This window comes from Harpia harpyja, chromosome 3 (genome assembly GCF_026419915.1).
Source record: "Harpia harpyja isolate bHarHar1 chromosome 3, bHarHar1 primary haplotype, whole genome shotgun sequence".
Lineage (NCBI taxonomy): Eukaryota > Metazoa > Chordata > Aves > Accipitriformes > Accipitridae > Harpia > Harpia harpyja.
Window position 1 is genome coordinate 71,904,211 of NC_068942.1, and position 27,788 is coordinate 71,931,998.

General features: G+C 39.0%; 2 protein-coding genes across 14 annotated transcripts in view; one reads left to right on the forward strand and one right to left on the reverse strand.

Annotated features, from left to right (window-relative positions):
* The first annotated feature begins 434 nt into the window (after nucleotides 1–434).
* Nucleotides 435–16,291, forward strand: ZFYVE21 (zinc finger FYVE-type containing 21). Of its 6 annotated transcripts, none has more exons than XM_052783323.1 (8): nucleotides 435–617; nucleotides 6,745–6,795; nucleotides 9,089–9,257; nucleotides 11,004–11,079; nucleotides 11,748–11,839; nucleotides 12,667–12,720; nucleotides 14,255–14,397; nucleotides 15,802–16,291. In XM_052783323.1, exons 1-8 carry the CDS (start codon nucleotides 486–488, stop codon nucleotides 15,835–15,837), a joined length of 753 nt encoding a protein of 250 aa, XP_052639283.1. In that variant the 5' UTR covers nucleotides 435–485; the 3' UTR covers nucleotides 15,838–16,291. The 6 variants fall into 6 exon arrangements, with proteins under 6 accessions (XP_052639283.1, XP_052639285.1, XP_052639282.1 ...); XM_052783322.1 differs by having other exon boundaries at nucleotides 437–623; XM_052783327.1 differs by lacking the exon at nucleotides 435–617 and adding an exon at nucleotides 1,002–5,355.
* A 740-nt stretch (nucleotides 16,292–17,031) lies between these two features.
* The window catches only part of PPP1R13B (protein phosphatase 1 regulatory subunit 13B), a 73,307-nt gene continuing 62,550 nt past the window's right edge, over nucleotides 17,032–27,788 (reverse strand). For all 8 annotated transcript variants that reach the window (XM_052783299.1, XM_052783300.1, XM_052783296.1 and 5 more), the window contains 8 exons: nucleotides 26,127–26,296; nucleotides 24,761–25,262; nucleotides 23,440–24,206; nucleotides 21,696–21,833; nucleotides 21,479–21,612; nucleotides 20,573–20,739; nucleotides 19,461–19,660; nucleotides 17,032–18,552 (listed from right to left, as the gene is read on the reverse strand). In XM_052783299.1, the coding sequence (XP_052639259.1) occupies nucleotides 18,511–18,552; nucleotides 19,461–19,660; nucleotides 20,573–20,739; nucleotides 21,479–21,612; nucleotides 21,696–21,833; nucleotides 23,440–24,206; nucleotides 24,761–25,262; nucleotides 26,127–26,296 (2,120 nt within the window). In that variant the 3' untranslated portion in view covers nucleotides 17,032–18,510. The remainder of the gene's footprint in view (nucleotides 18,553–19,460; nucleotides 19,661–20,572; nucleotides 20,740–21,478; nucleotides 21,613–21,695; nucleotides 21,834–23,439; nucleotides 24,207–24,760; nucleotides 25,263–26,126; nucleotides 26,297–27,788) is intronic.

Consider the following 27,788-nt stretch of genomic DNA (forward strand, 5'->3'; position numbering starts at 1 on the left):
CGCCTTGGGGCGGGGCGCTACCCCACCAGCCACGGATCCTCCGCAGGGCCGCGGCCAGCTGAGCCCTCCCCCTGCGCAGCCCTGCTCGCTGATTGGCTATCGCGCTTCCTCGACCGGGGAATACGGGGGCGCGACTGAGGCACGGACGCCCTGCGTTTCCGGGTTGCGGAGGTGGGAGGGGGCGGCAATTCCCGTTGCGCATGCGCCTCGAGCGCCCAAAAGGGGTGGGGAAGGAATAACACGACAGCCTTAAAGCCCAATCCGGAGGGGATTGGCTGGGAAGTCCGGAGCCAGCGTTCTATTGGGCGCCTGGAGCGGGTGCGCGGGGACTGGCGGCTCCCTGCTTTCCATTGGCCTTGCGCCGTGCCCGTTCCGAAGGGCCCGGGCGGTCATTGGGTAGCGGCGGTGCCAGTCCCGAGGCGGGGGAGAGAGTAGCGGTGGCAGAGTTTGAGGGGGGGGTGCGGGTGGTGGCGAGGGGGGAGAAGATGTCGGGCTGCGAGGCCTGCGACGCCAAGAAGCTGGTGCGCTCGCCCAGCGGGCTGCGCATGGTGCCCGAGCACCGCTCTGCCCGCAGCCCCTTCGGCTTGGACGAGCCGCCCTGGGTGCCTGACAAGGAGGTATCGGTAGGGGCGGGGGCGCCGCCATTTCATCCTCGGGGGAGGGACGGGGGGGCTCCCCCCCCTCTCCCGCCCCACCGGCTCCTCGCGGCGGCCGGTTGCCCCGCGGGGGTCCTCGCCGCCTCAGGGGGCCGCTGCCCCGGCGGTGGCCGGGACGCGCCTCGCCTGGCCGCGACCGGTCCGAGGGGCCGGGAACCGAGGGGTTGAGATGGGGCTTCTTCCCCTTCCTCGCACGCCGCCGCGTTTCCCGGCACCTCCCGCTCTCCCTCCGCCGTCGCTGCCTGCCGGGGCACGGGGGGCTGGTCGCAGCGGCTGAGGGGGGGCCCTTTGCAGCTCGGGGGGGCTGCCAGCTGGCCGCCGGCACGCGCGCAGAGGGCGGCGGGGCTGGCCCGGCTCTCCAGCCCGCCCGGTGCTGAGGGGTGCCGGGCAGGCTCGCCTCGCCTCGGCGACGGACCGGGCAGCGGATCAGGCTCGCCCGGGTGCGGTTTTTTTAGTTGTGAACCACAGTTTTTTACTTCGGTGGGAGTAGCGGACTGAAAAGGATAGGACTGTCACTCGTTCTTCAGGGGTGTGTGGCCCTGTCGCAAAAATTAGTGAGGAACTTAAAAGTGTAGTGAGCCATGCAGCATTAACGTTTAGTGAAGCGTTCTCTTTAAGTGCTTTTAAAGGTAATTCTGAAGACCATGTTGATTTAAAAAAAAAAAAAAGCAAAGTGTTAATAAGGCGAAGTTAGAACAGCCTTTCTGGCTCCCAGTGTGAATGTTCGTAGTGTTAAATGAGTATTGAATAACTTGGACTGTTTCAGTCGGCTTTGCCTTTAAATAGTTTTCAAGTAAAATACGTGATCATGATGTTCTAGTAAATTTCATGTAATGTGCATTATTTGTTACCAGTCCATACAGCTAGATGCTAATACAACTTAGAATCAATTGTTTGTTTGTTTATTTATTTGTTGCCAGCACTCTGTGGTATGGATGCATGCCAATGCATTTAAATGTGACCAGAATTAAGATTTATTTTAGATGAGCCAATACGAATTTAGGCAGGGAGTCATTAAACAAAGTCATTCTTTGCCAGATACTGACATGGTTGGTCTGTTTTGTATGGGAATGCTATGTCCTCCTTGGTTAGGAATGAGGAAGAAAATTTTGCTCCTACCTGGTATCTCCTGAGGCAGAAAGTTCTGTGTAAAAGTAGTAATTCTGGAGACTTGCTCTGCTAGTGCAGCTTCTGCAGCTCAGACTAACCTTTACTGTCACAAGGTGCATGACTTGTCAGTCAGTTGTTGGTTTTGTCCAAAATAACAACCCTTTTTTGGAAGGTGACTTTTTCAACTTATTTTAAACAAGCGGTCTGCTAAAATATCTTGTGGGAGTTTTATCAAGTTATTCTCTTCCGTACTTAGGGAATAAAAAAAAAAAAAATCCTCCCTGTCATCAGTAGCAACTGGTTATCTGTCTTATACGAAGTGTAGGTAAGATAAAATTTTCCGTGACCGGAGCTGAGTGTCATTTGAAGGTATCAGTGCTCAGCTCTCGGTGCTCCCACCCACTCGGCACCATACGTGGTGTGGTGCACTGGGTGTGTTGCAGATGGGGTGTGTATTTATCAGGGAGTATGTAGCAAAATCTGAGCAGTTATTGTGCAAGGGGTTTCTCTTTGCGTTGCGTGGAGTCTGCTTTTGCTGTGTCGGTGACTTGCTGTGCCCTGTGTGCACTGACCTGCGCCACCTGGAAACACGATTCCTGGCATCATCATCATCAACGGATAGAATTTGTGTGTAACAGTTAAATTGAAGTTAGTTTTCTTCCTGACCTTCTGAAATGTAGTTTTATATTTCAGTAGTCCTTGATTATAGCAGACTAGTTTCATTTAAAAAAAAGTAAGGTACTTCTAACTCATTCTAATACATAGTACCATCTTAATTCAACTAAAGTTTTTTTTGAGGATTGTGGTAGGATTTATTTAAACTAGTTAGATATATTAAGAATTAAGTCTGTATATTTTAGTACATCAGTCTGATGTGTGTTGTTAGTTTGAATTTTATATTACAGTTGTACTGCAGGTATTCATTCTCCTTAAAATTCAACTTTTCCCCTCTAATCTGTTGGTCAATAGGCTGATGGTGTTGATTTGTGACTGAATGTTGCCTTTGTATCAGACTCAGATATTTGCTATTGAGAGGAAGTGTATTACAGGCAAACATTTTAAATGCATTTGTTAATTCATATTCTTTATCTTGCATTATTGTTGTTTTGTAAAAAGTTATTTTACTAGATTTCTTGAAGTGTGTTGAAGTTCTGATGTCCCTTTGGTTAATGTTTACCAAATATGTTACAAAATTATTCCTTAAATAAAGCAGGTACACAATATACAGGGAAGCTTATAGAATCCATGTTTTTATTAATAAAATGAAATTTAAAGTGACAGTGTTATCTAGTTAATTAATTCAGCAAGAACTCTTGCTCTTGTTACCATATCAGACGTAACTAAAAAAAAGTGTTCTTTGTCCAAGACAAGGGACTGGTATTAGCAAATGTTGATCTGGCTTTTCAAATATGCTGGCTTCTGCTGTGCAGCCAGTAACAGTCACAAATTCAGTAGCTTTGTTTTTCTTATGCAGGAAGAGTCTACTGGCTTATTTTTTAAAAGTAGAGCCACCTAAAAATTACGGCAGTTAGTAGTTTTGCAAAACTTCTGTAACACTGAAATACATTTCAATTTTTAAATTTTATGTCACAAGATTATACAGTCTTAAAATATCAGTTATTTTGAGGAGTTTGAAGTGTAAGACTGAAGCAGGACTACAGAAAACTTTCCTTTTGGTAGTCTTATTTATAATATAAATAATGAGGTGGATAATAACATGAAAATTTGTGCTGAGCATCATTAAACTTGAGACAGAGCTTAAAATGTTGGTCACTGCATGTGCCTTGTCTAACCTGGAATTTCTTTGTTAACCGCCAGCAGAGCTCAACTGATGATGTTCCTATTAAGGAAATCTTGGACTAGAAATTGAGTAAAATTTGTATGATCAAATGCAGAGGTGGCCAAACTTCATGACATCCAGCTGTGTACCAGATCTTTATGTGGCTGAGGAGCGCTGCATGCCTCAGAGCTGGGATGTGCAAGAGGAGCTCACAGATGTGGTGACGGTGATTCCCTAGGGCTCCTGGATTGCTGCGGGAGGGAACTGAACTTTATGTAGCTGGGTTCTCTGTTGGCTCAGGCTCTTGGAGCTGGCACTAGTTGTGTGACAGAGCTGTGCTCGGACTGCTGACGAGTTCGTGTAGCTGAGGCAATGAATTGGCCTTGTACAGTTGTAATATCAGAAAGCATCATGAGCCATATCTGCCATATGTTTGCATTGTGGTGTTTTCCACTCTGGCATCAGCTGTTTTGGTCGGGCGTGTTACAAGGTGCGATTTGATGAGCTTGTGAACTTTCATGTCTGCAAAAGTTCACTGTGTTAACAAGCTCAACCAGGTGTTACCTTGCATCACTTCTTGAATCGCTTTGTTATTGTATATGCAAATAAAGCATATGAAGTGTAACTATAGCTTCCTGTCCATGTACAGTAGTCTCACCTCTAGCTGGATCCAAAGTATTATGCAAATTCGTTAGCACATTTAGGCAAACCTGTGGGAAGTTCCACTCTATTTGTAATGAACTAGCTCTTGGTATTTTTAAATAAATACCAAGATCCAATAACTGTTAGATGTTCTTCCATTTTCCTCTTGCTATATGAAGTAATCTGATACCAGTATTAGTGGCATGTTGATTGTATGTGAAACGAACATACTTGTGACATGCATTTTTAATTTCTTACTTCATATCTTTTTGTTTCCACTTGACAAAAAAATCAGATTTGCACTAGTTTTAAAAAGCCTGTATCTTGAAGACACAAAAAGTTAACTCAAACATCATGCTTCCTTCTCTGTAAATGTGATAAAAACCCCTTCAAGCAACAAAGCTTAATTCAATACTCATGCACTCTCTATAATTATGTCAGCATATGGATGAATAGGAAGAATTCACCTTTCGAGATGTTCTTCAATAGAGATCTCTTCCCAGGCAAAGTAGAAGTTGATTTTATGCAAATGGATTCACTTGATTCTGGTTACTCAAAGCAGAAGTGCCTTGAAGGAACAGTGTTTCGAGCCTACTTGTGTTAGAACATTCTGTGGTGCCTACTACTGTATGCCATTCAATTTGTGGTTTATTTATGACCACTCTATATATCAGGCAGTGTTACCTGGAATTGAGAAATATTTTTCTTTAGAGTTTCTATAAAATAAGAGGATGGATAATTTTGTTCCTTCCTGAAAAGCAACTTGTATGTTTAGTGTGACATTGTGTATGAAATCTATTTAGGACAGTGTTTAGAAGAGCGTTTTTTCCCCCTAGTTTGTGGCTTATGCTTTCTAATTTCTGGCCAAAAAAATACATGTTTTCATTAAGAAAATGAGTTAGACACTTGGTAAATTCAAAGTATACCAAATTCTTACCAGGTCCAGCTCACAGGCAAGCTATTAAGCTACACATATCAAAACCTAAAACACTAAATCAAGATCAATGTGCAGTAAAATATGGTATTAGCTGTAGAGTACTACTTGTTACAGAGATGAAACCTGGGGAATGCTGAAGTTGCTTTATGCTGAAGGTTATTCATCAGTGAATGTTAGAATAAGCTTTTCTACAGCCATTGTGAAAAGAGCTGGTTGGATGCCTTAATTTGGTATGTTATTTGAAACAATATGGGAACACTTACTTCTGCTTCTTTTTTGTGTGGGTTTTAGAAATAGATAGCTTATTGTAACAAATATTGCAAGTAGCAGCTATTTACGTTCCGTTACAGTGACTGCCGTTACTCCATATTTGTTGAACTTCTGTTTAGACATCAGAACACTTCATATAAATTATTGCAAATTATCAACAATCGTCTACTTCAAAAGGACGTGAAAAGTTTCTAGAGAATTTTAATTTAGCTGTTGTAATATTTTCTTGGCTGTAGTTGTTGAACTTGTGACAGTGATTGAGTATCTGCTGAAGCAAAAGTCCCTGAAATGGAGGACAAAAGCTGTTGTAATCTGAAGGAATTTATAGAAGATAAAGGGTTAAGTATTGAAATATGATAATTAAAGGCAAATGGTTATTACTGTGTTCTTAGCAAATAGCAATGGCTCAGCTTAGGGCATGTTTTTAAGATGACATTCTGCTGTAGTCTGAGATAGTCCGGTTTGAGGAGTTTCGGTTTCTAGAGTTACAAAACTTAGTACAGGATCTAACCATGTTCTCCTGATTCAGATGTCAGGCATAATTTTGCATTAAAATTTGCAAATAAACAAGTAATAACTGCATTATAAGCCTTGCAGAGTGGTTTTTGATATGGTGGATAAAAATATGTAAAATCTTGGTGAAAATCCAGTGATCTAACAGCTGAATATCAGCCCTTTGGTAGGTGACTTTCTATACAGAAAATTTTAATTGTCTGACAATCACTGATCACTTCTGGTAGTTGAGAAAATAAAAACTGTCACCCCTTAAACTCTACTTAGTTGCGAGAGAGGAACTTCATTTTTTTTCTGGCTTTTCTTTTGGGAGGAGTGTGGGTGTAAGCTTGTTTTAGGAAAGAGATATTTCAGGAAGTGACATTTTGTAGCTGGAATAAGAAGTCCTAGTGGCTTGGAAGAAAACCAAGTATCTCCTAGCATGTTTCAAAAATGTGTAAGTATTGAGAGCATGAAAATACGTAAACAATGTTTTAGAGAGTCAACAGAGCATACAGTGAGGGTGACAGCTTATATAAAAACAGGTGACTCTGGAATATATGACTACCTCAATAGCTAAACATAATTAAACATAATAAGTACTTCTGAAATATAGTTTTGACTGCTTGCAAGATGCAGTATTCCTTAGGGCGAATGAGTTTGGCAGCTTTTTTTGTCTTGTTATTTTGCTACATCAATATTAAATGAAAGCCATCCATGGTGAAGAGATAAAGGATGGAAATTTGTTGGAGGTGTTTCTTTTTAGGGCATAACATAAAGCTCAGTCTTTGTATATGGTAGTAGGATTAAAGGTTTAGAAATCTTGTAGATTAATCTTAATTTGTACTGTTTTCTAGTGCCCAAGATGTATGCAGTGTGATACAAAATTTGACTTCATAACTAGAAAGGTAAGAGAAATCAATGAAATGTAAAGGATTAACTGTTACAAAATACTAATATGGACTACTTTGGGTTTAAAATGTAGAAGATTTCAGCAGAATAGCATGCAAAGTCTGATGTAACTTAAAGTAGTTTTTGTTTCTGTTCTGCCTTTTCTGAGTAGAGACCATTTTTGTTTTAATTCTGTTTCTTTGAAATTTTTCTTCTTGCTCAATGTGTAATACATAGAGTTTTTCCAAATTACTGGGTACCTACTGATTCCCATTCAAAGGAGGAGTTAGAAGAACTCATGCTGGAGTGGGCTGCTAATATCAGTACTGACATAGAAGCCAAATCAACTAACTCAGTTGTGTTCGGGGAGATAAAATTAGTTGTGGAAATGTAAGCCAACGTTTACATGTTTTCAGGAGTTATGAATTATAATCTTATATTAAAGAACCATATTGTTAAAGTGCGGAGAAGTAAAACTCAGATTCTCTTTCTGTTCTAAAAGTAAAACAGGATTTATCTCAGGTTTGGAAAAGGGAATTTCTGATTAAAGTAGAAAGTGTAAACAGCCTTGATTGCTGTAAGCCATAATTAGGCTCACTGTATGAAGAAAACCCACTAACATTAGAGTTACATTATGTTCCTACATAAAAGTAACCAGGTCGCTGTGGAATGCATGCTGGTGTGCAGAATACTACTATCAGAAAACATTCTGCTGATATTGAGGTTTCTGCATGGAGAAGGAAAGCAGCCTCCCAAAAAAGGCCAGCAATGATTTTTAGCAGGGAATGTCATTCCTTTGTATAACTACATTGACACTCTCTTAGCATGCACTTGTGAATGTGAAGAAAGAAGCGGAAGTATGATTTGCAGTGCATTGACATGGTTGATGTTTTTTTAATTTATTGTTTGGAGGGAGGGGGAAGGAGAAATTGTAAACCAGGCATTCTGATATGTTATACCAGATAGGTATATATTTTCAGGAGGCTTGAAGAGCATTAGGATGTCAGTTAGTGATCCTAGTAATAGACTAGAATAGAGTATTTCAGTTGGAAGGGACCTACAATGATCATCTAGTCCAACTGCTTGGCCAGTTCAGGGCTGACCAAAGTTAAAGCATGTTGTTAAGGGTGTTGTCCAAATTCCCCTTAAACACTGACAGGCTTGGGGCATCGACCACCTCTCTAGGAAGCCTGTTCCAGTGTTTGACCACCCTCTCGGTAAAGAAATGCTTCCTAATGTCCAGTCTAAACCTCCCTGGTGCAGCTTTGAACCATTCCCGTACATCCTATCACTGGATAGCAGGGAGAAGAGATCAGCACCTCCCTCTCCACTTTCCCTCAATCACAGAGTGTACTTTCTCCTAGTTCTTGTTTTAGTTGGATGGGTTAAGAGCATGGTGGTTGGTTGGTTTGAGCGTTTTGGTTCAGAAGCACTAATTCATTAGGCTGCTGTGTTTTACTTGTGTTAGCTTTGGGAAGTAAATGGAGGTAGCCCTGGGAAATAGGTACTCCAGAGAATTTTGCATAATATACGGAAGGAAAGCCTAACACTGACCAAAACTGCAGTGTATCGGTTCTTTGTATCAAGCTGTTCAAACTTGCTTTGAGCCACAATCAGTTCCTGCTTGCCTGGGAATACTTGTTCTGGCATGAGAACTTGCATCAGGAAGACCTGCTGGGACTGTCACACGCCAGTAGTGATTTGGAGCACAAGCCACTTGTTGCAGATTTAGTAGCTGTGAAACACAGTGTAATAACTAGTTCTGATTTTGCAACTTCATTGGATTTGTACTATGCTACCTGGTATTTCTGATAGAGAAATAGCTTTAGGCTTTAAGTATGAAGATTTTTATCTTTTTCCATGGGAAAAACTTTAGAATAAGTTTTGAGAGAAGAATAAGATCTCCAGTTGAACTTTCCCAAGATCTTTGCTTGGAAATGGGAAGGGACCTAGAAACCACGCTTCTCTTGTGTTTTTATTGACAGTAAGGTGAAGGATTTACTGGACACTGGAGAAACCCTTTCAGTGTCTTGTCTAGTCTGTGTCAGAAGCACGTTCACAGAGTGCCAACAAAGACTTATAGTGCTGTTGTTCATGTACACTCAGTCTTTTGTCTTCAATCTTCAGAGATTTCTTTCTACTGCCCTAGCAGTTAAATTTCCTTTACCTATCCCTCAACTTGTATGTTTCACACCTGAGAAACTGTTCTGTTTCTTGGGGAGGAGGATATTTAATGTAGTAACTTTTATCAAATTATTCCCTAACAGTTTTCTTCGTAAATAAACAAACAAAATGTTCTCTCATGCTTAGCATCACTGCAGAAGGTGTGGAAAGTGTTTCTGTGACAAGTGCTGCAGTAAAAAAGTGCCTCTGCCTCGCATGTGCTTTGTGGACCCTGTGCGGCAGTGTGCTGAATGTGCCCTCATCTCTCAGAAAGAAACAGAGTTTTATGACAAACAGCTTAAAGTACTCATGAATGGTAAGGACTGAATGCATATATAAGCTCGTTTGATCTCACTTATATTTATTCAAATGCTGTGTTAAACAAATCTGATAAACAGCAAGAGTTTGTCAAACAAGCTGCAGTTGTCTCCTTTAAATACTGTTTTGTTGTCATGCTTCTTGTTTGCCAGTTAATAATTCTGTGTTATGAGTTTGTTTAGAGGTAAGTTTACACTTTTAGTCAGTTTACAAAGAGTGATTAATTAAAGACAGAGGAATTTTTAATGCCTCTGAGAACAGATGTGTGTGCAGTTGGCATTTTTATTAAAATAATGCATCTTCTGGCCATATTCTTGTCACGTTAAATAAGGATGAAAAATAATTTACAGTAGAGAATATTTTAGTATTTTCTAACAAGATACAGTGCTTGTTTCAGGCTTCATCTGTGAGCTTTGATCTTGTCCATGGCTTACAGCTATGGTTGATGGCAGATCATCGTGAGTGGTCAATTTTGCATAGCATTAAAACTACATGCAATACAGTAATTTGTGTTCCAATTACATTTAGAAAGCTGAGTCTTCAGTTTATAAAATCTTCTGTGATCGTTCAGTGCCTTTTGATGGGCTCTCAACTCTCAGCATGATGCCAATGTGTATAATTGGTAAGCTAAACCACAAGTTTGATTAGCATGAATGTTCTTAGGGAGATTCTAGGTTCAGAAAGGAGTATGTGCATCCCTGTAACATACAAATCATTCTTCACTCTGCAAATGAGGGTGTAGAAGAGTTTTTAAATAATGTATTTTCAACTGAAGACTTTTCTTAAAGTTTGTCCTGCTTGCATTCGTGTTATGAAATTGAAGTCTGAAGTTGTTCCTGGCTTGCTGTAGAGCCACAAATCTCAGATGGTGGTTGTGATGATCTTGGCAGTTTTGTGCTGTTGCCTCTCTGTTGCTTCAGCAGCAGCCTGGGGGCCCATGCTGAGGGGCCAGTGAGACTGTAAAGTTGTGAAATAGGCAGCAAGGTGAAGCTGTCTGAGGCCACGTGGTTCAGATTATGGAGGTGGACTGCAGACAATTTGGCAGGGCTGTATGTTGTTATTTTTTTCATTTCCCAGACCAACAGTATTGGGATTAGGTAATACAGGGAGCGTGAGGCATGGAGGAAATAAAGTGGTTAGGCGTGTAGTCTGCTTTATTTTAAGTTATGAATCACTTCACTAATGTAGCTAAGATGACTTTCCTGATGTCAAAGGAGCTGTTTTGAGCAGGAAGAAACTTAACATGAAGGCTGAAGTTCATTGACCTCAAAGTAAGACTGAACTAGCCTTCAGTAATGAAAAAGAGGTGTGTTTACTAAGTGTAGAGCTGAAGGGCACATCCTGCTATTAGATTCTTTTGACAGTTGTTTTTTTTTTTTAAATACTGAAACAATAGTTTGTATTATGGTGACAAGATAGGGTTTTTAATTGCCTGTTTTTGCCATCTCCAAATCTGTTCCCATTTTTAAAAGATTAATCTTGGATATCATCTGTATTTCTACAACATGTGGGAGAAATTACATAGCAATTGTGAAAGGTCCTGTGATTCAGAACATGATAATTAAAGATCAGCTTTTTATACTTGAGTGTTCTGCTGATGTTAATCAGTTTAACATTTCAATTAGTTTCTTAATTCACCCAATTCAGTGTATTAGGTGCAGTAAGTAAAAATCAGTTATCCTTTTTGATACTTGAATGTTCCTTCCTAAACTCTGCATTAGAATACTAAAACATTTCTTTCCAGGTGCTACATTCTTTGTAACTCTAGGAACATCTGATAAATCTGAGCTCATGGTTTGTCGACTTTCCAACAATCAGAGGTGAGAAGGATTGACAGAATTGCACTTGTAAACTGTATTATTGTTGCAAATACAGCTATATTATTATCTAATAACCTAAACAAAATAAGATTAACATGATGTGGGGATGTTGGAGAGAGTAATTGGACTGAAAGGATGGATACAATTTTGCCTTGGAATGGTGGACCTCCACTCACTGATAATGCCTCTCAGTCCCACTGGAACACAGGTTTTTTTGCCAGCTAATAGGGGGATCATAGGAAGGGGGGGCAGGGAAAAATCTGTAGCCATTGAAAAAAGCTTATTTTGGAATGATTCTAACACTGCACTGTATTGTTTAACATTACAGCCAGAGCATTACTTTGGTCATCCCTATAATTTGGTTGGCTAGAACACTTTAGACTCTGTGTTCTCTTCTTCCCCCAGAACTTTGGAAGAATGCTTTTAATATTTTGAAAGGGTCTCCTGGCAAACTGAACTGTAGGTTTTGTGGGGTTTTTTTTCCTTTAAGTGAAGAACTTCAATGAAAAGTAATTTTTCCTGCTTGATTTCTCTCCTTCCCCATCCCAAAGAACATATAAACAGCTAGTCACTGAGAGATTATGTTTATTTTTTTCCTTTGATTTGGACTTGATATGGTAGGAAAAAACCCCATTTTTTTAAAAAAGAGTTTTTCTTCTGTTATGTAGATATCTGGTTTTGGATGGAGACAGCCACTATGAAATTGAAATTATACAGATTTCAACTGTTCAGATACTTACAGAGGGATTTACTCCCGGAGGTAAATTTTTCATTGAATGCAAATTAACTATTAAGAAAAAAATATGTGACGTTGTAATTATTGTTTGAGCTAGACAGTGCATTTCTAGGTTACTGGTAACTTAGGTGTAACTATGTTAGTTACAACTGCTCTCAGAATGAAGTGCAGTGTGTGCAACCCTGTCTGTGGCTAGTGGGATTTTGGGGAAAACCTAAGAATTACAGCTATAATATGTGAGAGCTTCTTGATAAACCTGAGTAAAGGTGGTCATCATCTGTTCTGATCCTTTCTCTTGGCTAAATATAAACATCTAGTGATTCAAAAGCCCATAGGAGGGAACTGTTAGTCTTTGGTAGCTTCCATTTCAGAATCCAGCTGGGATTTCTTTTCTACTGGTACAATTGTGAGGAAAGTGAGAGAGAAACTGGGGGGGGAGGGGGGATATAAATACTTAAACTATGCTTTCTTCACTTCATTTAAGATTAAAGGGTGGCCAAATGAAACTGGTAACACCTGAATCAGAGGGCAGCTACTTACTGCCTCATCTCTTACCAGATTTTAGAGTATTTCAGGATGAACTTGAATATGATTTCACTGAAATGAGAACAAACAAGGTCAGGAATTTTAATAATTGTTCTCTAGCAACACCTCTGTCACTGCTGGAATTTTCTAATCGGGCAGCCTATCTGTGCGATATTCAGTCAGTACAGCATGTTAACTTCAATGAACTTATCTTGGTACTGAAATCAACCAGATTTGTTGCTGAGTTCCTTAATGCTCCTGTAATTCCTTGTTCACTACTCTTCTGACTGCTGTATCTTTTTGCCTGCCTGCCTTCTTGATGGTAGAAAAAGATATTCACACTTACACCAGCCTTCTGGAGAGCCAGCATATTACTGAAGGTATTGCCAGTACCTTTGAGCATGACTCACCTAAGCATGTTGTCATGGCCCCTCTCCCATCTTTCTTCCTCTGCAGTGCTGTTTTTTTGCTTGATCTCTAGCTGTTCAGCTTAAGTTATGTTCAAATCTGACATGTACCTGTCTCTTCCCATCTGTCTGTTTAATAAACTGAGAAAGAATGTTTTGTAACTTTTTGGAGGAGAACTAAAACACTCAAGGCCACCTTTAGACCACATGTGCTATTGTCCATGCTAGAAGAGAGAAGGGAAGATGAGAAATAGTATCTTTAGTGGTACACAGTATTACACATCATCTACTTCAGCAGAGGTGTGATGAATTGTGTATACCAGAAATGAATAATATGCTTCTTCTGTACTGTCCAGTAAGGCTTTGCACTGAATAAATAAACTGTTAATTAATGGCTTGCTTTTACACATCTTTAAAAGAAGTAAGACGTCGTTATGCAAGGTGTGTTCTGCCTGACTCAGTAATGTCCTGGAATACCAGACATGGGCAAACTGGTCAAGGCTGTAGGTGTTTGATTTCCACTGGTTTATCTTTGAGTAGCCCCTTAATCTGTTACTTTGACCAGGTAGATGTAGGATAAACCAAAATCCAACTTCATCACTCACTTCCCTGCAAGAGGAGCAAATGGCTACTTTTATAAACAGTGCTTGCAGGCTTTTGATCAGGTTGCTTAGATTAAGATTGTCTTTGTTTGGCTGCTTGGGTTTTGCAGTAATGGCCCCCAGGAGCCCTCTCACACACGCTTCTGTTTAAAAAGAATTTTGCAGAAAGTGTCCTGTGTACAGTGGTGCTGTTCCTGGGGCTTAGTTTATGTTCTACTGCTTCAGGAAATAGTGCCAATAAAGTGTGGTATTCTAAACAAAGCTTTTGTTTCATTTCTGTATTTTTGCTTTGGTTTATCTTAACCTCTATGCAGCTAGAGTAAAAGAGATACAAACATCTTGCTATCACACTGTTGTCGGAGCAATGTCCTTTGTAGCGGATTTTGTTCAGGAAGCAAATGACGTTGCCTGTTGTTATCTAGTCTTGCGTAAGCATCTTTCCCAACCTTTGGAAGGACTTTTGACTGCTATGCCAGACTTTGGATCAAGCAGGGATCCCTCTTTTCTATCACTTTTCTAACTGGACACAAGTAATTCAGTTTGCAAACTGCAGGCTACAGTATGAAACTATGGCATCTACTTAAGAGAAGACATGCTAATACTAAAATATGAGGGTATTCTTAGTGTGTGTAGCTAGTGGCTTTATCTCATGGCTTGTACAAGTTCTGCCTCAGTGATTGCCAGAGAGAATTGAATGATACTGAGTCTGCACACTCCATTGCCTGGCACTAACACCCATGGTCACTACCTCCTCTGATGTGGCAGTTGTTACTGCACCTGCAGTTGCTAGTGCTTTGAATTAAGTGATAAGCTAGTTTTCTTCAAACATGCTTATTAGCTAGAAGAAGTTGTGTTACTTAGTTGGTAAAACCTGTTGCTGTTCATGATTTTATTTCTTTTTTCAGGAGGGAATACTCGTGCCATAGGTATGATTCTGCAGTATAAGGTACCAGGATCAGAGGAGCTAATGCAGATGAAATTTACAGCTAGTGAAGACTTCAGCTGTAACAAGAAGCTGTCAGCAAGCTGGCTGGCAGCTATGCATAAGGTAAGCAAAGGAGGCAAAACTTACAGAAGGCTGAAGAAAATCTTTACATAGGGTGCTTAGTAGCACTAAAGAGAGCACACAGCCTTAGGAGTCTTTTTTTTCTTTTTTATTTAAGGATTCTAGGGCCTTCTTGCTAAGAAAACAGAAGCTATGGATGGTTGTTGTGAACATGACTTTAGCTTTATGCTCAGATAGCTGAAGGAAGATACACACTACAAAGGGTTCCCCAAGATCTTATGTGTGTTAGGTGAAAAGTAGGAATTGGACTTCCAAGTTCCTTGGGTTTTTGTTACTCACTGAAGAATGTGCATTATGAAATACTCTCTTGAACCTAAACTCAGCTAATTGTTTTTACTACTTTATGAAGGTTCAAAGAAGTTATTGATTTTTGAAAACAGGAACAGAGGTGGGGGCAGGACCCTGGGGAAGACTTTCATCTTTTGTTGCTAGGCATTGTATGGCTAATGAAACTGAAGTTTCCTATTTCATAAGTCAGAGTTATGGGAGACAAAAACCAAAACCACCCCAGCTAGTTCTGGAACTTTGTTCATCTGATCAGTTGATAATTAGAACTGTAATTTATAAGCTGTCTGCAAATGCAAGTGCGTGGCTGTTTGCTACTCTACCACTGTTGTTAAGCTCCCCAGCCACCCCTAACCCCAGCATTTAACTCTGTGTTTAGCACAGCACACTCAAACTTTGTATTGCTGTGTGAGTACAATTTAGCTCTTCCTTAGACCTGTTCCACTTTGTCTTTCACAAGCAATGCAACTCCTACAAATAAGGTGAGAACTGGCACTTCATGGATAACCTTAACACCCTCCCCGCACCCCAGAGTTGTCTCCTTTGATAGTTCAGTTTGGAGTAACTGACCAGTGCAGTGAGGCTTTCAGAGGTCCTAGTTAATACCACATAAAAGCACCTGCAGCTAGAGGATGCATGTCTGTTCCCACTGCAGGGGCTTGGTTAATCCTATAGGATGAGACAAATGGAACGCCTCACCAAAACTTTGCAAGGAGGAGGCAGAAGGGGTAGGAGGAATATCAAACAGAGTAACTGTTTACTGCATGTGTTTAGACAGATTACCAAAATCTCAGAAACTTCTATTCTAGCTTTTCTAAAGGCAGTTTTGATCAGAAAGGGTCATTGCTGACCAAGAAGAAACAAATGTGTTGAGCTGAAGTCTTCAGTGACCTCAGGTTCTGCACTTAAAGTAACCCTGAAATAGTCTCAAAAATTACTCTAGTGCCTATGTAAATGCTATTAAATGCCTTAGACTAAGGAAAAGAGAGGAAGAATTTAAAGCCTTGGGTTTAAAGGAAACATTTGGAGGGGTAGGAAGGAGATGGAAGTGGCTGCAAGTGAAACTTCATTTAACACAATGACATTTTGCCTTCATGTTAGGCAGCAAAACTTCTTTATGAGTCCCGGGACCAGTAAGAACAGCAAACTGTTGGCTGCTTGAGGGAAGACACCAGCCTCCATGGACCTGCCTCTCACTTTTTGCTAATTTGACAGCTGGTAACATTTGCTGTTCTTGACCCTTTCTCATTCCAGTGTGGTTCATTATGTAAGAACTGGCAAATGCAATGTGAGTATGAGTATTCACTATAGTGTGCAATATGTATACAATTAATGCTTTAAACAGCCTCACCTTTTAAGACTTTGTATATTTTGTTAAGCCTTTATTGGCACTTAATATGAAAGTGACCTGCACTACAGCTAATGTACAGCACAACTTTTATAGTAACAATTATAAATACTGTTTGCTACAAAAAGCAAACAAATGTGTATGTCTCTTCTGCAGAGAATAGCTTTTGGGTATAGATCTCAGGTTTTTCCCTCTATCCAAATGTTTAAAATCGATGTACAATAAAATCTGCCTTAGATATGATTTTATAGAAATCACTTGGGTTTTTTTAAACATTTCATTTTAAACATACAAATATTTCACCAAATACCACCAAATTGGACTTACATGAACATGACCTTGAAACTTAACTTCTGTAATAAATAAGCTTCCAGAATAATTTTTAGTTTTGTATTTTCTTTTTGGTAACTAGCTTTTGTTAATCTAACTGTAATGCTAGCTGAAATTGTATACAATTTAATGTACAAATATGAATAAATTAATTCACTTATTTAAAAGAATGAGGTGATATTTAATTTCACAATATATAACTTTTTTAATGATGGATACTGTGGTCTCTACTCTCTGAAACTTTTGACGACTTATAAACAGCACTCTATTCTAGTTCTAAGTGTTGATAATTGCTTCAACTATTGGCATGAATCCTTTGGCTACACGTGCTGAGCCAAGTGTCTTTCTCCCCTCTGTCTTCCTATGCTGGTAAAAATTGAGTAAACAAGCACACAAGGCTCAGTTGTCAGCTTGTGTTTAAAGGACCCTTGAGAGCTTTTCCAGACAAATATTAATTTGTCACAGTTGGAATACTGGTGTAAGGAGGTTCCAAAACTGTTTAGCAAGTTGTTTTCTGCACAGCTGGTGAAACAGTGAGGAAACTTGAGTTACAGATAGAACACGGCAAGCTAGAATTAGTCTTTTTACGTAGACTATGACCAAAGGCATGTCTACTTTGGCTACCTATGTAAAAATACTGGAGAATGCAGCCATGCCTTAGCAGTACTTTATTGTGCACATTTACATGTTCTCTGAATTAGTGTATCATAGGCTCTTGAAATCATCACGTTCATGTAGCAAATTCTTCAACAATAATACCCTTTCACTTTTCACCACAATATATACAGTTAATGCTAACCTGTGGTAAAAGCAAGTTACAGCACTGCAGAAATGGATATATAAATTATACACAGAACTTGTACATGAAGAATTAATCAAATTGCATACTGTTAAATGGGAGAAAATTACAAGACAGACAGCTAAAACTTATAATGGGAAATTCAAAATATACTTTTGGTATATAAAATCATGTACAATTAAAATTCCAGTGAAGTGCTTTTTTTTTTATTTTTTGCTTGAAACTACAACGTAGTGGAATAGGTTATTGCATAACTTGCCTTGGCAACAGCTGTAGGCTGCCAAGAACCACAGAAACTGTCCTCAAATAAGCTACTGCCTTTCTTAAATCTTTCTGTAAACCTTGTTTCTTTCTTCTCCTTGACTTAGCATCTACACACCCCTCTTACTACTTCTATCCAGTCCTTCATATTTTCTTCTAGACTGACTCAGGCAGACTTCAAATTACACAGTATAACCCTTACCAGACTCTTACCCTTTTCAACTATTGCACTTTCATCCATGCAGACGTACAAATCCCTTAAGCTGCTGCAAGTTTGGTACTGTTTTGTCCAGGATGGACAAGCCCAGGTGGTTAGTAGGGGAACCTTTATATTAGTAGAGGTAACACTGGTGCTATAGGCTGAATAATAAGAAAATAAAACACCAAGTGAAATATTGTGTAGGGATTTTGAGAAGTGTACAAATACTGTTGTGTTGTTAGTTCTCTACCTTGATTCTAAACGCAAATAATACTAGATGCTAGACTATGTAAAGCTTTTGTTGGGGTTGTCTAGACTAGGATTTAAGTGTATAGCATGTTACCACTTAAAATCCTAGCCTTCATCAAGCTTTGGTGACTACTTAATTATGCATGTAATAGGTGAAGATCTTGTGTCGTAGAACCCAAAGAGTTGATTAGTAATGAGAACTCAACATTCACTGGTATTGAACAAAATATCCAAAATCCTGACATGGGACAGTTACTGTGGGGTTGGAGCAAACTGGACAGCGTATCTGCACTCTGGAAATGACACCTCTGAACATTTAACACAAGAAAGCTCCTGCCATGGAACTTTAACTTAAAACACTGCTGTAGACGATAGTTGGCGCAACACTGTAGGTAGTGGAGGCATCACTCTCCTCATCAGTGGTGGGTCACATAAAAACGATCCTCATTTACAAACTGCAGATCTTGAAAATTGTGGATGCTGTCCATTTAACAAGAGAAAGCACCATTAAAACTAAATATCATAGTTTTATTTCTCTGTGTGAAATGATCAAAAATGATGGCTCCAGTGTATGTTTTAAGTTTCCAGTTACCAGCATGGTATTGCACTGTCGTACAACTGAATTCAAGCAAGGGTTCGCTGTCTGGGTTTTATTCGTGGATATAACTGTAAAAACAGAATAAAAATATTAGGCTTTGCATGGTTGATACCAAGTTAAATATAAATCAATTCAATTATAACCAAGGGGTACTTGTTAACAAGAACTGGCTGATGAAGTGTTTTGGGGGTAAGTTTTTTCTAAGCTACAGCATTTTCTTAGGTAACTTCTGAAAAATTAAACCAGAAGCAGCAGGAGGCTGAGGGCTGACTTACTCCTGCCAACAGCAGCAGAACTGCTGCTCTGAAAATGACTTCGTTCATTTAGCTCAAGATCCCAGACTAGACCAAAGGATGCTTTTATGTGAGTACAAGAATTCCCTGTCGAGCCCTACAGAGAGCTTATTTCCTGCTCTGTAAGATTTTCTTATGCATTTTGTCCTCTGTATCTCTACTTGGTAGCCTTCCATTCCTGGTCTCTCATGATAGCAGCGTTCCATTTGATTGAGAGCAGCATAAATGACTTGCCTAGGGTTGTAATCTTCAAGGCTCTTCCCTGTTGTAGATTAGTACATATCTGTATGTTGCTTATCTTGAGCTGGGTATTAAAAACCTTCCTAAAGAACTTCCTGGGCCAAAGCTTCGAGCTGCCTAATAAAGGCACTGCACTTTACATAGGAGCCCTGTATTTTAGCCAAGGGGAAAAAAATCGTACTAAAGATGAAAGTATAAACCATATTAAATAAATACACTAACTTGCCAAATAAAAACCAGCACTAATCTCCTAGCCATAGCTGCTCCTTTTTGTTTACAGTGACAGAGAGGCCAGAGAGAATAAGGATAATCTGCCTTGCACCACTTCATAGCAGTGTATCCAGATGATGCACAGAGCGATTCTGGCCAAAGACCCATCCTGTGTTTCCACTTCAGGAGGAAGTAGAAAATAGAAGGGAGAAGGTAACTTAAAAAGAGCTTACCCCAAGAAGATTTTTAGGCACGTAGCCTTCTTTATCATTGAGGCGGGCCCACCACCACTCTGTTTCATTGTCATCCTTGCGTCTTAGAATAGTAATGGCATCGCCTTCATGGAATGACAACTCGTCATTATTCTGGGCTTCATAATCCCACAGAGCATACACCACTCCTTTATTCATCACTCCCAACTTCTCCTGCACTCCTGTTAACAACAAATTAGAGAACACACTAGATGATAAAATATCCTATTTTTCCCTCTTGAGATTTTTAGTATGGAACACTGTGGCCAAAATATTAGTCTTTATTATTATTAATAAAATTTCATGAACAATTTTCAGTACTTCCATGATGAAATGCTTTCAGAAATTAAACTGCATGACAAACCCACATTTTACAGAGTATTTTAAACCAATTTAGAGCATGAGGTTTTTCTCTCTTATTACATATGCAACAGAAACTTTACAATCTTTTATTCAAATGAGGATAAAAATAGCTTTACAAATGTTTGAGCAAAGCAGTTTTATAGAACTGCTGTATTTTTCTCACAGGCCTGCTTTCTACAGAAGGCCTTATACAGTAGCACTTGAAGCTTTTGAAAATCTGCACCATGTCAGGTATATAGAGCCTTAATGAAGCTTATATCCTCTGATGTAAATTAAAAATTTGTCTGCTCCATCAAGATACTTTTCTTGCAAAATATATCTTAGTAACTAAGTACATTCTGTAAGTTAATTATTCATAAAGTATACATGTTTCTTCATGTGACCTGCTAGAAATTTGGGCATCTGGAAGTTGGAGTATCTCTATCAAGATACTTTGCAATTCATGGTTACTGTCAAAACCTCCCCATGGAAGCATTTCCTTGAAATTAAGCCAAATTAAACTTTAAAAATCTGTAACATGAAGGAGCCTGTGAAGTAACTCAACAGAAGGACTATGAGCAACGTAATAATGAAAAGACTATTCTGTTTTTAGCATTTTGAAAGAACAGGTAGGTGACAGGCAGTATTATCAAGTCGGGGACCTAAGCAGATGTTTCATGCAGACCAGAGAGACAAAAAGGGACGAATTTTGGAAAAGCTAAAAAAGTTTGTAAAGTATTATCACAGCTTACCGTACAAGAACTGGGAACACTGAATATAACCTTCTTCCATCTCTTCACACTTGTCTGCAGCAGTTTCTATATCACTTATAGTTGAAGCAAAAATAGCTGCCCCAGATTCAACCAGTAGTTTACAGAGATGAACACTATTGCAAGAAGCAGCACAATGCAAGGGTGTCCTGAAATAAAGCAAAAATGTACACTTGAAAGAACAAAATTCCATGAATCCTAACTATTTTGTCTTGCAATACAGAGTTTAGCCTATTTTTAAAGGAAATTTTTATGATTATAGTGTATGTATGCATTGTCCAAAACCTGTCAAGCAACTGGAGTGGATTCCAGGATTTACGTGACTCCGGTAAAGCCAAACATAAGAGATGCTAGCAAAAATGTCGATTTTCATAGCTTACAAAACTGCTGGGTATAAAAGGGTATTTGCCAATATGAGGACATTTGACAGGTAAAACAAAGGTGAAGGTGAAACAGATCAGCACAACAAGGTTTCACATCCCCTCCAAATGCTTCAGAAGTGCTACATCTATCTGTAAGGCTAGATTCTTCAAGAACACCAAAATCTGTGGTGGGTTATGTGAAGATGAAACTTAAACAAATTAACTTTTGGCATTTTTTATTTACAGTTTAATTATTTCAGCATCTGAACAAGAAATGCAACTATACCACCAAGTAAAACCAAAATGTAGTATAGTTTATGATTTAAGTGTGCTTGCACATGAGTTGAACACAGTGTAACCTTGCATTTGAGTTCATCACCACCTAGAAATTACAACGTGCTCATTTGCTGGGGGTAAAGGGGAAGGAAGTTGTTCCCAAAACAGGAAACAGGTCTTGACTAAATTTTGAATGAGCATCAAAAATGGTGTTTCTCCCAGATACTAAGTTAAAAATCTTGACACTTACCACCCATCACTATCTGCTGCATTTACATTTACACCAAAATCAAGCAGGAACTTCACAATATGGTGATGACCAGCACACACAGCATTATGCAAAGGTGTAATTCCTTCATCATTTGGTTTACTGGGATCATCAACCTATTGAAAATATAAAATAGTTCAGCACTTCTGGTTTTTTTCCCCTAAATATTTAAAGAAGTTGCCATTGTTTAGAAGCTCACCTCATATATGATTCTTTGTACAAGATCAAATTCTCCCTCCAAAGAAGCATCTAGGAGGAGGGCCAACGGATTGAACTTCACTCTCAAACCATGGCCTGTTCTTTCCGAGTTAGGTTTCTTCAAGTTGGTACGTTTTGTCTGAGTAGAGATGAAGGTTGGAAGGCATAATTTCAGGTTGTGTAAGTATTACAAATTATTCAGTTACTTTTAAACTAGATTAAGAATCTCATCCTCCTTAAATGGTAATTAGAACTATGCAAACACTTCTATTATAACATCTCTAAATAAAAGGCTTGATGCCTTACTATGTCTTCTTCAGTTCAAAAATGAAAAAGCATGCCAATATAATTTAGAAGCTTCAAATTAAAGGCAGTGAGTACAAGTAATGAAGTACTTAAGTCAATGAATTTTGAGCACCACTATCTTAATTTTATCTAATATAAGATGAATGTGTTTCTGGTGGATTGTCTGAGACACTGTCAAAACTTTTGCTTAGACTAGAAAGCATGACACAATTAAGCCTAAGTATCAGTCTCTACTCAGAGGAATCTTTTGCCTTGAATTTGCAAAAGTATCTGCTGTAGGTCGGTACTGACAAGTTACAAGTTTTGCTGTGGGAAAGAAAAGCACAGAATGTGAAGCTATTTTGTATGACATTCTAGCTGGTGTTATCAGCAGAAGCATTCTCAAGATCTGAAACACATTTAAATGTGTTTTGAGAATATTCTGAAATCATTCACATGTGTCCTTGTCACTTTCCAGAAAAAAAAAGATATATTATTAATTACAGCCTTTATAGAATGCTTTTAGTCTCTAGTACTGTAAGATCCATTTTCATTTATGATCCTATTTAGTATGGCTATTTCTGTTTGGAAAATAAACCTCTCACAGTATGAATAATATCTGTTGCTAGCATATTCCATTCTCCCAGAAGTATCCTGGCCCACTTGTGCTCATGGAAAATGCATACATGGCCCTGTGCACACTGCTGTCAAATTATCAGAGGAACACAAGGTCCCTATGTGAATCAAAAAATGGAGATAATTCTTTGAAACTGATGTTAAAGTGAGTCATATCAACAACTAAGAATAAAACTCAGTTTTCTCCCTATTTTCAATTCTCCATATGCTGTAGATTTTGGTAATGACAAGTATTTATAAGATTTTGGTGCAGCTGGAGGAAGGACTTGGAAAGCAATTCAAATTATGTGACAAGCCCATTAGAAAAACATTTCTGCTAAAACAAGTCAGCTGTGTTGCTGTTAGTGTTAGCCCTGGTCTCGCATCTCTGCTGAGAGGGGAAAAGGAGTGCACTTCTCCCGGAACAGTTATTTCAGCTTGCTTGCAAATTAAACAGCTTCCCACTGGCATAGCTTACCCTTAGTTTCATACAAATAGTTATCTTTGTAGGCCCAGGGAATTGAAGAAAATACTTTTCATGGAATCTCAGATTCCAGAATTAGTTCTACAAGAAGAGTATATCCCCCAAGAAGTTCTACCGCCTAAAGTACACACACAATCTCCTGTTGCCTGTATGCATATTTTCCTTATTAAACAGCTACAGGAGTAAAGAAACTAATCCATCAGAACCCTCCTTGGAGCTCCCCTGGTTTTCTTTTCTTTTACTATCATGAAACTTGAAGTGCAAACATAGCATGTAGCATAAGCTTACCATCTTCCAGTTATGCTTAAACACACGGCAAATTCTGTAGTTCACAAAATTGTCTTTTTGCTTTGTTACTTACTGGGGGAAGTGGAGGAGGAAGAGCAGGTGGCAAAGGAGCTTCATCTTCTACTGGAGAACTGACCTCAGGCGTGGGACTGGATGACTGTTCAGTAGAAGGAACTATAGCAGGATTGTTGTTGTTATCTTCAGTTGTCTCAGATGTTTGATTTGTGGTTTCAGTGCTTATCAGTTCCTCAGTAGCAGGAGAAGGTAATTCATTATCATTGGCATCTGACGAAGGGGGTGGCTCATCAGGAAGAGGAACTGTAGGTTGCACAGAAATAGGTTCTTCAATATTGCCATTGGTACTAGTGTTACCATTATCAACATCAGCTAAGATGCCTATGAAGTCCTGTGGATTGCTTGGCTGATAAAAAGGAGCACTTTCTATTCCTCCAGCAAGAGTATTAAAGCGCTGATACAATAATTTTTGTATATTTGGTCCACTTGGGCCTTCTGGTTCAGTGATAGAACTACGCTTCTTTAATGGCCTAGGAGCATTCGCCAGTTTTCTTCTCAGAGCTTCAAGGTCAGCATCGCTTTGATATCGTAGGGGTGAATGCACAATAGGTGTGAGCTTAGTAGGACTGAGAGGACGAGGAATGTTTTCCACATTGCTGTTTTCACTGGATGGTGGAGCATTTTCCAGCTCTTGATCTTTTTCAGAGACCTCAGTCTGAGGCTGAGATTGTGGCTGTGAGGAAGTCTGGGCAGGCAAAGAACCATGAAGGAATGGCAAGGGTGAGGGAGAAGTCGAACCAGACTGTAATACAGGTTTTCCATAAACTGAAGAAAAGAGATATGGAAAGCAGTGAATAACTGTTCTCAAATTACATAATAAAATATTTGTAAATAAACTGCATATGTCTCTGTTGCTACTTGTTTGACACTAATACAGGAGGAAAAAAAAAATCAAAGATATTGGAATCTATCAAAACAGAAATAAATACTCACCTGTTGGTAATGGTGATGCTTCTTACAATTATAAGCTACAAGTAACACCTGGAATGTTCTTCCTCTTTCATGAGGAAACAGTAAGAGGAGAAAAACTCTAGACACTGTTTTTTCCACTTGTTTCTGAAAGTATTGGTAGACAGTATCCAGACTGTATTGTTCTATTGTTTCTTGTTTTAAATAAAAGGTAATTTAATGTACACTTATTTACCACTCCAAAAATATATGGGATCACTTTTCTGCCATGCTGCATACATAAAAATATCTCTCCTTCTCTCACAGATTTAGACAAGTTTTTCAAACTGATAGAGAAAGTAAACTAAGCCCAATAAGTAGATGTTAACAGTCTATTTCAAAGGAAAAAAATAAAGCAAAATATATTCTACCTGCTTTTACCGACTTATTTAAGGTGTTGTATACAGCTTGTTGATAATTCTTTGGTGGTGTTGCTTGCTGAAGATACATGGAGTAGATGGAACTGGAGTTAACTGTCTGCGGCCCTTTTCTGGGAGACTGAGGTCTTGATCCTTTATCAGCTAGAAAAGGTCTGATTGCCACAGTTAAAGGGAGTTCAGGCCTGCCATCTCCTCCTGGAAACAAGGGGGGACCGGAAGGTTGATACGTAGGGCTGGGAGGTACAGAAATTCTCTGTTGAATCTGTTGTGAAGAACTGGGCTGATGCACGTTGCTTGGCGGCGGAAGTGGAACAGGTCTTTGCCGATTTGTTATACTGGTGCCAGGTCTGGGCAGACTGCCATCCTTCCTTCTTTCTAGAGAATTTGTAGAACCTGTTCCTAAGGGAACTGGACTTGGATAGGTCCCATAGTTTTGAGGCAACTGCTTGCTTACACCAGGAACTGTGGATGGCACCTTCCCCAGGTCAAGACCCTATGTAAGAACAATAAATAGTATACACCATTTAATTAAATATTTGTGAGCAAGAATATTCATCACTCAACAAAACATACTAATAATCTTGTGTGACAGCACAGGAGTCAATATAAACAGTTTGCGTTCCTTAATCACTAGATATGATTCTACCTGAATTTATCACAAGACTTCATCATACATCAGACACAGGCCACTGTTTAAAGGCATCTTCAGCTATAATACATTAATATGAATTCAAAACTATTTGCATACTGCCAAAGCCTGAATGACTTGTTCTAGGTTCTGGATTTCAGTATCTAGTTGGTGATGTATTTGACAATATATAGTGTGATAACAGTTTACCAAAACTATTTAAAGAAAAGGTCCTTATTTTTTAAAGATTACAGTCTTAAAGAATTCATAAAGTACTAGAACAACAGTGCAGACAGACAACACCAGTGGACGCACTCAAGGACGGATTTAATGACTTTGTGAGATTTTTGTTAGAAAAAGAGCACATTGAAAAAGTGATAATCTACACCAGGAAACAGAGCACTGAAGATTTGAATTAGAAAAATAGGAAGGTGGGGGGATTAGGAGGAGCAACGGGAGAGAAAAGGGGAGACCAGATATGTAAAAGAACAGGAAGGAATATGAACTACTGAAGTTGAAAAAAAAAAAAAAAACAAAAAACAAACTACAAATTGTAATGTGATAAGAACAGGAAGGAACAGGAGGAATACAAAGGTAATTATGAGTTTTTAAATAATCAGCAGCAGGGAAACTGAATGTGTATGTAACTGAAGTGAGTTCAGCTATGGAAGCCAAAGGTTCATAATTTCAGTAAAACAGATCTATAGATACATCACATATGAAACCCACCAGCTTATCAGTACTTCCTAATACTGAAGTTGGCAAAGGCTGGCTGGATATAGTTCCTTGTTTTAAAGCAGTATCCATGCTTGATTCTTTCCAGTCTGTGTTGGAGATCTGAGGGGGTTTTACCACAGGGGTTGAGCTCTGTTTAAGTATTGGCCAATTTCCATCATTAGCTTGAAAACAGACAAAAATACTATATTTAAGATAATCCACACCACCATTGTAAACAAGCAAAACAACATGTGAAATGGAATAATTTAGATTACAACGGATTAATTTGATTTCAGAAATGAGATAAGTCACTAGTAATGTTTGATTCATAAATCGATACCAAAAGCCCAATCGCTGCATATAATATGCTGTTCATTACCCATTGACATTCAAATTGTATTAAAAATTTCTATAGAAAAAGATGGTTAAAATTTTGGTTTGAGCATTGCATATTCTGCTATTAGAAGGCAAACAAGTTCAGAACAAAAATCCTTACAGAAACACTTCATCAACAGAATTCTTTTGGTACTATCCAGAGACACTGTCAAATTATGCTAAATGTTAAGTCTACGTAAGCTCTGAGTGGACTTCCTCCAAATTTAAACTATGGTTACAAGATTCATTCATTCATAATAGGATGCAAAAACTCTTTTCAACAACAGGGTGGAACAAAAGCATACACTGCTTTGCTGGAAGTAGCAGTTAACTTACCTTTTGTTTTTCCTCAACATAGGCCCCTGATTAGAATTGCCCCAGAGATTTAATTTTAAAGGAATTCCTAAAGTCAGCTGAGAACTTCAACTCACAGTGTCAAGATACGAGTCATGGGCTTTTATCTTCATCATATGCAAAAAATCATGCATAGCTGCACATAAACTGAGACAACAAATCCTTAATGAAGTCCTAGATGCATTGATATGTTCCTTTATTAACTGTGTGAGACTATTTAGTTTCTGTTCTCTAAGTAAGCCAGAGAGTTTAAATAGCCTGATAATTAGAGATCTGGTTTATAGTAACTAAACCAGATCCCTGGTTAGACCCTAAGGCTTTGATTTACCTTTAAAAGATTACTCTTACTCTAAGGAGACCAGAGATCATTTTGCCTTCCCTATTGCCTGTAATTACCTTAGCGGAGCACTTGGGATCAGTAAAGATGACATGTAATGCATAACTAACTTTATTAGAGGATAATGGCTAAAATGGAGGGGGGCGTGTAGATTTGATGAGATTTCTGGATCCCATAGTAAGACAACATCAAATGAAAATCAGGTATTTAATGGCAGAGTTTCCCATTTCATTTTTAAGCCCCTAGAAAACAGAATCAGCAAGGCTACTTCTAGAATTCTTTACCATCCTCTCTGTCTACTATAGTGGACAGCCTAAGAACAAACTGTATAGGAACATTCTAATTACAGTGAATTTAACATCACCACTCTACTTTCTGTCCATAAGCCTTACCCTCTTTATTGAGTATCCTTTTTCTCCCCCCCACCCCGAAATGACAACCTAAAGACTTCTTGACAATTATCACCCAGTGTTTTTACTATATGAGTGCAAATTCACTCCATTAGCTCATAAACCTATTTATAGGCTTGTTAAAATCATATCACTTTTAAGTGAGCAAAAAATAAAAAGTTACACCTCTGCATTTAAGGTACCGTACTAATTATGCAG

Coding starts and splice junctions, on each gene's coding strand:
- ZFYVE21 (XM_052783322.1), top strand. CDS start 486: ATGTCGGGCTGCGAGGCCTGCGACGCCAAGAAGCTGGTGCGCTCGCCC. Junction 624..6,744: donor TGCCTGACAAGGAGGTATCG/GTAGGGGCGGGG, acceptor ACTGTTTTCTAG/TGCCCAAGATGTATGCAGTG. Junction 12,721..14,254: donor GAGCCAGCATATTACTGAAG/GTATTGCCAGTA, acceptor TTCTTTTTTCAG/GAGGGAATACTCGTGCCATA.